The 12,581-nt window shown below is 39.7% G+C and overlaps 1 protein-coding gene across 24 annotated transcripts in view; it reads right to left on the minus strand.

Annotated features, from left to right (window-relative positions):
- Nucleotides 1-12,581, minus strand: part of ADGRL3 (adhesion G protein-coupled receptor L3) — a 1,804,713-nt gene that overhangs the window by 777,591 nt on the left and 1,014,541 nt on the right. For all 24 annotated transcript variants that reach the window (XM_033915103.1, XM_033915068.1, XM_033915049.1 and 21 more), the window contains one exon: nucleotides 239-348. In XM_033915103.1, coding sequence (XP_033770994.1) covers nucleotides 239-348 — 110 coding nt within the window. The remainder of the gene's footprint in view (nucleotides 1-238; nucleotides 349-12,581) is intronic.

A 12,581-nucleotide genomic window follows, 5' to 3' on the forward strand; every position in this document is an offset into this window, starting at 1 on the left:
ACAAAATTCTGCAAAATGTACAGTTTTTAAAAGTTACTTATTAGAATATTTCTCTCTGTACTATCCCTTACATAAAAACATTAATCATACAATGTGCACTGGAAGCATTTCAGAAATGCTATGAAAACATCAGCAAATTTACTTCAATAAAATTAAAAAAAAAACAATCTGAAATAATTAAATGCACATAAATAAATAGCAATTTTTGGAGAAACAGAAAATAGATTGTGCTACGTACTGTAAGGAACACACTCATACTGCACTTCCAGGTATTTATATGTTCCTGGGCATGGATCTGGAAAGACATCTGGACCTGCTATTACTGCACACTGGGTACGGTTATTGCATCTGAAAAACAAGCAAACAATACCTGAGTAATGACAAATAATTGGATTCTATGTTAGACAAAATAAAATAATGTACTTAGGGAGCAATTCAAAGGGTGCTACTGTGTTAGAGTATGCTAATAGTGCAACTATGTGCTAAATGGAAAAGACGTCCATAAGAATATAATGCATGCCTTTAGTATTTAGTATGCACTAATCATTGCTCACAAACACAGCAGCAATTGATAACATTTCACTGACATTCATGTAACCAAAATCAATCAATTCTGCAGAATGCTTAGAAAGCTTGAGATAAGTTATAGGTAGAAATGTTGTATGTGAATTTATTTATCACTTAAACAAACCAAGTATGTTTTATTCTTTGGAAATCTGCAGGTATTTATGATATCCTTGGCAATTACACCGCTGCTGCAAAAATAAGCACTTATTTCACCACAATCTACCAGACATTTCTAAACACCTCCCCCCCCCCCCAAGTTTGCACAATTATTTTGAAAGACTGTGGGGCCCATTTACTAAGCCACAGTAAAATCTGGATTTAGCACATGCTAACATGGGACTTTCTTGCATGCAAAGTCCAGATTTGCCACAGGAGTATATTAGGGATTTTTCAGCTTTGTTTTTGTATGTCCCACACAAATTTTTTTCCCCCCATTGACCTGTAGGAGACATAATTAACGCTTCCTATTTAGGAAGCACTAAGAGGGCGGGGAATTCCATGCTAAATTCATATTCTGCAAAGGGCAGTCTGCAAGGAGCCACCTTTACAAAATACTAACCTAGCATAGATTTTGCACCTAACTTTAGGCATGGCGCTAACATCTTCTGAAACTTGGTACAAACGTTGGTGTGAAACTAATAGCAGTTGAATGGATAAATGACCTTATTCCATTCCATTGTGTCTAATTTATAGGGACTTCCCTGAAATGCCCATACCCATCACAGCTATCTCCACTTTTCGAATTTTGCACTATACAATTTAGGCATACATTTTACATAACAGGGAACAGGTAAATATAAATGAGCACCAATTACTGATTATTAACAGTTCATTAACTAATTACTTTGGTCCAAATTCTGTATATGACATCCAAAGCTGTACATGCAGATCAGTTTAAGTTACAGGTGCAAATTGGCTAACAAGCCAATCAGTGCATAAAATTGGCAATCAATAATTGACGCCAATTGGCTTTCATTATTATTAGATTTCCTTATACATCCAGGGAGGGTGGGTGGGGGAAGGAAAATGTATTTTGAATAGTTAAATTATTTATTTATAATTTGTAATCACGGATGGGAGAAAATGATTGTTTAATGTAATAATTGTATAGTTAATAGTGTGTTTTGTGCAGTTTTTCTGATTTACTATTTGTATTGCACTATCAAAGTTTGAAAATCAATAAAGATTTTTTTTTTTTTTAAAGAAAGAAATTATGTGCACAGTTTTGTAGGTGCATTCTATAAAGTGGTGCACATCACTTCTACTATGCAAATCTGAAAAGGGAGCATAACAAGGGGGGAAGCAAGGACAGATCACGTGTGCTCCTAAAAGTTAGGTGCGCTGTTATAGAATATGCCTGATTCATGTGCAACTTAGATGTAGATATTTAGACCTTGTTTTTCTTGGCCTACATGGTGGCACCTAAATGTTATGCCCCTTACGGCCACCTAGCGTGATTCTGTATATACCGAGTGCCTTTTATAGAACAACACTAAGCATCATTCTGATCAGCATCACATTTTTTAGGAGCCATATGTAGAATCTGGGAGTTTATGCACAGATTTGCGATCCATACCCAAATCTGTGCATTCAAGTTTGAGCAACCTATACAGAATCCAGGGTTAAGTGCTCCCACATTAAGTCTATAATATGCAGTCAGGCACACTAATGTGAACGTTCTAATTGGATAAATCTTCAATTCCCCTCCCCCATCCCTGAAAAAGTTCAAATATTAAATAGTGGCTGTCAGTGCATGCTAGTCGTAAAAATAACAACAAAATGCTTTAACACATTTTGCGGCAAGTCTTTTCTCCCATGTGAAGTATGCATTATTAGTTTAAGTGGTTTACGAGAAAAAGAACCCCTATAAGTAGGTTATTCCACACCTGAGATTTATTATTTTTATTCTTTCTTGCCTATCTCTGTATTTATGTTGTAGGAAACATGCACAAGATTAGCTAGAACCTCTGGCTGAATATCTGTATAAAAGGTATCTAGCATCTCGGGACTCAGCCTCAGATTTCCAGCAGGGCATGAGAGCCTAAACTGTCAACCAACAGTTTACAAAATTGTTCTCCCACAGAAGCCTGTATAAACATTCAGTGCAATCCTATTCACGCGATAATTCCATTTTTGTTCATTCCATTTTCAAATAAGGGGTGCTGAAAAGTTCTCAGCCCAACCAATCAACTTCCTAACTTCTGAGCCACTGTTATTTTGCCACTGTAGCCGAAAAGAATGTTATCTCGTTAAGTGCCAATTTGCAGAAGCAAAATTATCTGTTTTGACATTGTTTCAGATCACTGATTGAACCATATCCATGTAATTCTCTTCTTTTGCAGTATTCTGCCTATTTTCACATGCTAAGCACTTGTTAATTATTTTTTTTTAATTATTTGTTGTACATGAACTAAAAATAGATGTTCCTGCACTACCTGACTAGCATGTTATGATTAACACGGATACCTCCCTTGCTATTTTTTGCTGGTCTTATGTGCTAATGGCACCATTAGTAAACAACCCAGAAATTTAAAAAAAGGCCTTAAAAATACCACATTAAAACTGAGTTTAGCACGTGGAAAAATCCCACATTAGACTGTGTTAAGCCCAGATTTCCGTGCACTTTAGTAAAAAGCCCCCTAAATTTATACCTGAAGCAAGGAGGGGTTAAGTGATTTATGCTAGCCCTTAGGATTCACATATGGAAATGGATCAAGACTATTACACTGTATAAAACAAAAACACAAATCCTGATCAATTTCAATAAATTTTGGTATATATCATTTTAGATACTGTATTTTTCACTCCATAACACACACCTGACCATAATATGCACCCTAAATTTAGAGGAGGAAAACAAGAAAAAAAAAAAAACATTCTGATCCAAATTCTCCCTGCCAGGCTCTGCACACAGTTCCCCCCTCTGGTGGTCTAGGGGTAGGCCAAAACAGGGCACAGAGCAGGCAGGCAGACCTAGTGAAAGGCAGGCAGGCAGGCCCCATACCCCTCACGTACCCCCCCCCCAGCACCTTAAATCATCTCCCCATGTGCTCCCAGTACCTTAAATCATCCCCCCACATACCACTCCAGTACCTTTTTTAATCATCACCCCCTCCCGTACCTTTATTAATATCCCTTCGGTACCTTTTTAAATTCCTCCCTGCTTAGACAGCTCTCATTTTCCCAGCCAGTAGGCGCACACGCTACAAGCACAGGGATCACGAGCAAGCCCTCCACGCTCCTGCCTAGGCTCGCCCTGATCTCCGAATGGCTGCAGTCAGTTCTTGCGATCGACGTATTGGGCACCCCTGCTCTAGACTTACCTTTGTTAGTCCCTGGTGGGCTAGGGAGAAAAGGGCACGAGGAATGCTCCCATGCACCTGTCTATTGAGGTCTGCTTTTGAAAACAGCTGCTGTGATCTTTAGCTGCAGCCTCATGTTACCTGAAGAACTCGTAGAACTTGAAGTGCTCTGAAGCTTTATATTGTGAAGGTCCAGGAGTGGTGGTGGGGGGTTATAAGGTGTGTGTGGGGGGATGGGGGGAGAGGGGGGAACGTCATGCTTCTCTAAAAAGAGCAATATAATCAATACTTCATTTTTAACCTCCCTAATTTTACCAGTAGGAATTCCTTGAGGCTGTACTTTTATTAAAATATAGCTTTGTGAGAGACCTTGAGCGGAGCAGGACTTGTCCGTCCGTCCTAGAGGACCCCCCCCCCCCCCCAGAATCCCCAATCATCCTCTCTCTTTTATGTTTTTGGAGTCTTTCAATGCCTCAGTGTGTGTGTGTGTGTGTGTGTGTGTATATATATATATTTTTTATTATTATTATTTTTTTCAATCATATTTATTAGATTTGGGAGGAAATATAGTCTGGTTTGAGGTTGTGTGTATAAAAAGTTCCAGCAATGTCTAATTGCTTCTCAGGCAATGTCTAATTGTTTCTCTTTGTCTGTTGGGTGTATAAGATTTTTAACCTCCACCTCTTCTTCAGGCAATAGGCATGGCGCTCCAGAGCAGGATTTATGATTTTGAATGGAAATGTTTGATGTTTACCTGGGGCTGCAGTCTGTCAGTCTTAATGATAATTTTATTTCAGTCTACAAATTAAAATTGATTTACTGGTGACGGCCTTAAGCTCAATTATTTTTCTCTGTGTAATTTTTACTCAGACATGAATACAGCTCTGTCCCCCTACTCATCAAGCCCTCTGCTTGGATAATATTTAATCCAGAGGGTCTGAATATTCTCATGTTTTTCTGTTGAGATTTATGTCAGTTGACAAATATCATAGACAAGTTGTCTGCTCTCATCATATTAAAAGGAGGGGGGGGAAGGAAACATTAATGTAATAACTTGGGGCTAATTGTGTTGTCTTCAGCTTTGAAACTGCTAAACAGGTGGTTTGGCATGGACATAGCAGATTTGAATAGGCATCCTTCCAATGACGGTCTCTGAACATTATCCACGGCTGTAGGGTTAAAGACAACAGGCTTATATAGAATCACATTTTACAAAAGCAGCCAGAAGTGCCAATAGAATACAATATAACATCAGCATCTGTATGGATCCTCACATTTAATTCATACAACTAGATACCATCTTTAGAAATAAAGAATACAGCAACACCTTAATATGGGGTCTTTTTATTAAGATGTGCTAACCGATTTAGTGCATGCTAAATGCTAAAGGCATCCATTATATTCTATGGGCACTTTAGCATTTAGCGCACGCTAATCTTTAGCGTGTGCTAAATTGGTTAGTGTGCCTTAATAAAATGACCCCTAAACTAAACTAACATAGAGAAACATAGAGTATGACGGCGGAAAAGGGCCAGAGGCCCAACAAGTCTGCCCACTCAAGAACCCTCCCTCAGCAAATTTGCCTACTCTAGAGTCTCCTCTTCCCATGAGTCCATCTTTTAAGCATGACTCTGTAGCGACCCCACTTGTTTGTCCCAACGTCTCTTGAAGTCAAGCACATTACTGGCCTCAACCACTTGGCGTGGAAGACCATTCCATCGATCAATCACTCTTTCGGTGAAGAAGTACTTCCTGGTGTCCCCATTAAATCTTCCCCCTTTAAGTTTTAGCGGATGCCCTCTTGTCACGGTGGGACCCTTAAGAAAAAAAGATATATTCCTCCACTTCAATGCGGCCCGTCATGTATTTAAATGTTTCTATCATGTCCCACCTTTCTCTGCGCTCCTCGAGAGAATATAGGCGCAGTCTGGTCAGACGTTCCTCATAAGGGAGATCCCTAAGTCCCGAGACCATCCTAGTGGCCATTCTCTGGATGGACTCCAATCTCTTCACATCTTTCCGATAATGCGGCCTCTATTTCTAATAATGTGGCCTCACTAAACTAAACCTTAAGTTTATATACCACATCCTCTCCGTAGAGATGGAGCTCAGCACGGTTTACAGGAACTTTAATATAAGGAAGGAAAAACATAATAAGAGTTAGGGGTTCTTTTACAAAGGCGCGGTAGCGATTTAACATGCGGAATACCATTGACAAGGCGTTAGGATTTTAGGTTGCCGCGGGGATTAGCGCATGATGAAATGTCTGACGTGCTAACCCCCGTAACATGCCTTGATAAAAGGAGCCCTTAGTGATTATAAAGAGTTTAGCGAGATTTAAATTTTTGAGAATAGCCAAGTTTTCAGATGCATTCAGAATAATTGGAAAGAGCCCAGATTCCGCAGCAGGGCAGAAAGGTTATTCCAAAGCTCAGTGATTTTGAAGAAAATAGATTTTCCTAATTGTACAGCATAGATAACGCCTTTTAGCGAGGGGAAAGATAGTTTAAGGGCTCCTTTTACTAAGCTGTGCTAGTGGATTTAGCGTACGCTTAGCGCACACTGCATTGTCATGCGTGCTAGACGCGAACGCCAGCATTGAGCTGGTGTTAGTTCTTGGTGCGTAGCGCGGGCTTAGCACGCAGTAAGTGTGTGCTAAAAATGCTAGCGCACCTTAATAAAAGGAGCATTAAGTGTTTGGATGGATCTGGTAGTGTCAGGTCTCGTAGAATTCCAAGATAGTGGAATTAGAAGAGGAAGAATGCCATGCAAGATCTTGAATGTTAGGCAGGCACACTTAAAGTGAATCCCTTTCCTTCACACTCGCTTATTCAATTACAGCCTTCCATCCCCCCCCCCTTAAAAAAGGAGCAATTTTGTAGACTAGGCACCAACATTTACACATATGTCACACATGTCAGTGTTTAGACCACTAGCATAAAATCTGTGTGCTTATAGTCATATATGCCAGTCTGCTGCCTAAGCGTCATTCTACAAATACCTGCTTAGCTTACACAGTATGAGACTGATTGTATAAAAGGTGCCTAGAAAAATGCCAATCCACTTAGGCACCATTTACAGAATTGCAGTTAGCAGCGCCTATATAAAAACTTAGCTGCCTGAAATGTAGGCCAGGGTTTTAAGGGCCTCCATTTCAGGCACCTATGTTTTTAGAGAATCATACTTAGCCTAAATCACACTCGGCCCATAGAAATGCCTTCTTAGGCATTAGGCGCTGCTAAGCACCTTTCGATAGATGTCTATCTTTTATATAATTTTTTTCCCCAATTATTGAAGCTATTAAAGGTATTTTGCCAATTACTTTAAGCACCCTTTACAGAATCAGCCCCGCTGTGTTTACATGAGGGCAAACACAGAGGTAGAACATAGGTAGGGCTACTACTTAGGTGCATAACTTAAATAATATTGTAAGGGTTGAGGGTATTTGCAGCTCTATGAATGGTGTAAGTACTTGAACTTAAATGCTAAACACTTCAGGAGAGACTGGAAGACCTAAACATGCGTACTCTAGAGCAGTGTTCTTCAACGCCGGTCTACAAAAATTTCCTGCCAGTCGTGAAGGATTCAGGAGGTCCCCTCCACAAACTATTTATTTATTGCTTTAGGAGACATGTGTCACTGTTTCTATGGTGTTGCATTGTATGCAGAGTCCAGCTTCTTGCTGGTTCAATTTAACCTTTGTCTATTTATTTCTATTTTATCCCCCCTTTTACAAAACTGTGGAGCATTTTTTAGCACCAGCCGTGGTGGTAGCAGCTCTGATGCTCAGAATTCTATGAGCGTCAGAGTTGTTACCACCATGGCTAAAATCCATACTACAAAGGGGGAGGGGTTAGTTTGTGATGACATATTCCATACTAGGCGAAGGTGTTTTCTGTGATCTGTGTGTTCGAAAGACATGGTTTTCTGATAGGATTGACAGTGTAGGATTGATCTGTACTAGAATGGCTTGTTTAGTTTTACAATGGGTGTATTGATGTACTGCTCACTGCAGTATGTAAGATGCTGCCTTTTCTTAGGTACTCATGTGTGACCTGTGGCTTGTTACTAAAAATCATGTTTTTCATACAGATGGGGGGGGGGTCAAAAAATGATGGGCCCCGGGTGTCACATTACTAGGTATGCCACTGAAGTTAGGTGCTGGCAAGCACAATCTAGGTGACTAACTTTAGGCAGCCCATACAGAATTTCCCTCAAAAAGCCTGGAGGTAAAAGTATCTATGAAAATTCAGTCCCAGAGGTGTAACTTTTTTATTTTTCATAAAATGCCCCAAAGAGTCTATTTGCACAAATGATTTCTTCCATTTTGTGTCCATGTGAAAATCTGTAGTAAATAGGGTTCTAAACAACCACAAGCATCTGAAAATTGCTTTGCACTCATATTGCATAGACCATAACTTACAATACAAAATTGCAATAACAAAATATAAATACAATATACAAAAAAATGTTATTAGCCTAGTGGTGGAGAAGATACCTCATGAAAGTACATTTATAACATGTAGAAAAAAAGCCTCAGCTTATCAACAATATACGGATAGACTATAACTTCCCAAACCAATCATACCATGCCCTCAGCTAGTCAGGTTTTCACAATGAAAATGCATGTGATAAATATGGATATATTGAATCTTCAATGTACATAGATTTCTCTTATGTATGTTCCTTATCAATGTCCCAAAACCTGATTGGTCCAGCGGTCACCAGGAAAGATTTGGGAAGCCCTGGCATATTCAGTTATGCTAAAAGACCATAAGTAATCCTTTCAATATAAACGCCATCTGATCCCATTTAGGGAACAGATGTATGTTAATCCAAAGAAGCATAAAACTAAAAATAGAAGGGCAGTCCATCTTGGCATAATGATCATAAATGTCACAACTTATACAGCATCATTTCAAACAAAATGCCAATTACTCCAGTGTTAACACATGCTGAACTAAGCAAGTTTTAATGATGCTTGTGCAGACCTTAGAAATAAATATGCTGTCATACAAAGCTTGTGCCAAGACAGTAGCAGCAACTAGATTTCAAAAATATGAAATTGATAGCTTCTTGGCTATATTGCACTTTTTATGGGCCTTACTCAAGCCTCCCTCTTTTTAATCCTATTAAGACGAAAACAGTGTTAGAATTCAAGGAGCAGTGAGATATTCACAGTAGATACCTAAGAGTCTATAGAATGTTACCACTCCCCCTGCTGGAAACTCCCTCTCATTGCCAGAGCCATCTTGATTTACGTAGCTCCTCCCTAGGAGGAAGTGACATACGAGGGGTATTGATGCACCTTCTTGTCCAGTTTGTCAGTCTTGACTAGATTGTAAGCTCTTTAAGCAGGGACTATCGCTTCTGTGTTTTGATGTACAGTGCTGTGTACATCTAGTAATGCTATAGAAATTACTAGGAGGAGGGATGGAGTCAGGGAAGCAGCTGCCAAGAAATATATTAAGCAGGACCAGAGCTGGGTTAAGGAGGCCTAGGGGAAAAGTAATCCCAGTATACAACTTGACAATAGCTAGATATTCTGCTTGGCTGAGGTAAGCCAACTTCTTTTGCTGAATGCTTGTAAGCCTTGTTTTGAGGTCTGGCTGAGGCCAGACCTGGTTACCTGACTGAAGAAAAACTTTTCAAGATTGCAATGGCAAGCCATGGATCATGTCTTGGATCCTGTCATCCACAGGTCCATCTTAGGACTTTTGCTTATTGAACAAATAAAACTATTCCTTGTATACCAGCTCCTGTGAAGTAATAGGACTCTGGGTTTTGAAGTTAATAAAGAGTTTTGTGTTACTACCTATGAATGCTTTTGGCTGTGTTTGAACAGGCCCACACCCAACCCTTGCTTGCAGTATTACAAGTGGAACTCAAGCATAGAGCATATGTCAGCTCATAAAAGTTCTGAAATTATCTTTTGCATTTATAAGTAGCATAAAATGCACAGAATGCAAGTCTCTTTCAAAAGAAATGAAGCTCTAGAATGAAGGTGAAAAGGAATAGACCCAGGAGTAATGTAAGGAAACACTTTCTTTATGGAAAAGCTGGTGGATGCATGGAACATTCTCCCCCAAAAGGTGGTGGAAACAAAAACTGCATCTGAATTATATAAAGCATGGAATAAGCACATGGATCTCTGAGGAAGAGAATGGATAGTAGCTGCTATGGAGGGGCAGACTGGATAGGTAATAAGGTCTTTATTTGTTGTTAATTCCATGGTTGTGGTCAGATGTTTATGTGGCACCTGTAAGGTGGCACCTTTTTTGTTTATGAGATGTTTATGTGGTACCCTGGAATGTGCCCCACTACTCTGTTTGCCATGTCTGAGGGTGGCCAGTCCATCACTTTGCTGGTCCCTCCTCATCCAAAAGTTCTTTTTCTAAGCATTTGAGACTTGGACTATTTTTTTGACGAGAATGCAGTATAAAGATAGACAACTTAGCGGTCTGGACAATCAAACGGCTGGATGTAGAGGTAGCCATATGATCAACACCTGCAGTTATCAATATCAAATATTATCTTTAAGGTCCTACTATGTTTCCTTAACAGTTTTACAGTAAAAGTAGGGATAAATTAGATGATTTATTACTCTTCACAGCATGGCTGCAAGGCATCCTTTCCTTAAACCTCAGACTCTCCTATCAACATGATTACAAAAAAAGAGGCTGTCATGTTCAATCAAAGGTGATTTGCATGACATCACCATACTTCTATGGAATGAGAGTGAAAGAAAATTGCAAAACAAATAACGAAGCAAACCATACAAGATGAAAGAGAAAAACTTTATTTATAAGGGGCTAAATTTGAATAACTATGCAATAAGAAAAGGCTTAATAAAAGTCAGTAAAAATAAAGATATTTTATTGTTCTATCACATCAGGAACACAGTATAGTGGATAGTCTGCTAAACGGTAATGGCCAGTCAAATTTCTGGAATATAGAATGTAAAGAGGGGTATACCCTTTACCTTGTCATCCCTCAGCAAGGATGCAACCTTGAAATTGTGTTTCTCATATGAACCTGGGCTTGGTTCAAATGCTTTCAGTAGAAAGCAGTTTTCAAGTTATTTTCTTTCAGGTATTCCATCTCATCTCCCTCAGATACAACAAACTCATAGTTGCCTGGTTCACCTCTAGGCTTCTTTGAGCTTCCACGACATTTGGTTGACTCATGCCAAATGGCTACTCTCAGGGCTCTAGTCCAGCCCTCTGTGCCTTCCCAAGAATATTTGCTCCCAATTAGGTGAAAAATATGTTTCCCTCTTTGGGCTACGGCACCAAGTTTTCTCCCATGGGAGAAAACCTCCTCTACTGCAAACACCAGTTTCTTCCTCAGTGAAAAATCTCTCATTAGGAGCTGCTGTTATTGTTATTTGGCTCCACCTACCCTCTCACTCTACCTAAGATCGTTCCATGGACTCATGGGAGATATAGTCTCCCCTGGCAGCTATATTTGTTCCAAGTCCCTCACTGCAGTTCTCCATTTTCTTAAGGGGAACTGGCTACTCAGCTGACTCGTTAAGATCAGGTTTTTACAATAGCTTACAATAGTTTCCAACATTCATTCTTTACCTTTAGAGCTAAGCCCTGGTTGCTCACAATAGTTAAAATCTCCTTCCATTAGATTTTTGAAAGAAAGATGTAATATAGATAGGAAAGCATTTGTAAAAGAGGAGTTTGCCCTTGCCGTATGTAAAGGCCATCTTTATTGATTTTTCAAAGATGATGGATATTTCTTCCTCTTTCTTTTGAAAATAGCTTAAGGGGACTTGTAGTTTTGGAGCTAACAAATACATGACTGAGATTTGTAGCCAAAATGCATTTCAGCTTACAAGATTGTGATCATTGACTAGAACCTGATTTCATTAGTGAGCTGGGATTATTTTTAAATGTTTTTGGCACAATTTTCAAACCAAATGATACAGTATATTTACTAGCAACCATCTGTATAGTAGAAAGTAGGAGAGGGAGGACCGGACACTATGGAGCTCCTTTCCTAAAAAGAAAAATGTCCAAAAAGTGGCATAATGGGGCAGAGGGATGTTTTGCTCACCAAGTCCTTCCAATTCACTATTTTTGAAACCTATGTTCTAGATCAGGGCTGCCCAAGTCCGGTCCTCGAGATCTACTGGCAGGCCAAGTTTTCAGGATATCCACAATGAATATGCATGAGAGAGATTTGCCTGCACTGTCTTCTTGGTATGCAAATCTCTCTCATGCATGTTCATTGTGGATATCCTGAAAACTTGCCAGTAGATCTCAAGGACCGGACTTGGGCAGTACTGTTCTAGATAGCTATCTATGCTGTTCATCTGCAGTTTGTCTAAATCTCAAGGGTGCATGTTAAGAAGCATAGTGTGGGTGGGTCTAGGGTAGGCTTACTACCTGGATGTTTAATATGTCCAGGGCGCAATTTGAGTGTGTGGCTAGACTTGTTTTAACATGAATATGTGCAAAAAAAAGGTGTCCAAACTGACTAGATGACCACTGGAGGTATGTAAACATGACCCCCACCACCACACTCCACTAGGGGTCACTGACCCCTTCATAGATCCCAAAGATGTGAATGAAACAGTGCATACCTTCCTGTATGACAGCTTCAGGTATTTATGGTCAGTCCTATTAGCGCAAAAAGCAGGTTCCTGGCTTAGCTAGGTGGGCAGAGTAGTCAACCATAGAAATTAGATAGCTCTAAGTC

Source organism: Geotrypetes seraphini, chromosome 1 (assembly GCF_902459505.1).
Source record: "Geotrypetes seraphini chromosome 1, aGeoSer1.1, whole genome shotgun sequence".
Classification (NCBI taxonomy): domain Eukaryota; kingdom Metazoa; phylum Chordata; class Amphibia; order Gymnophiona; family Dermophiidae; genus Geotrypetes; species Geotrypetes seraphini.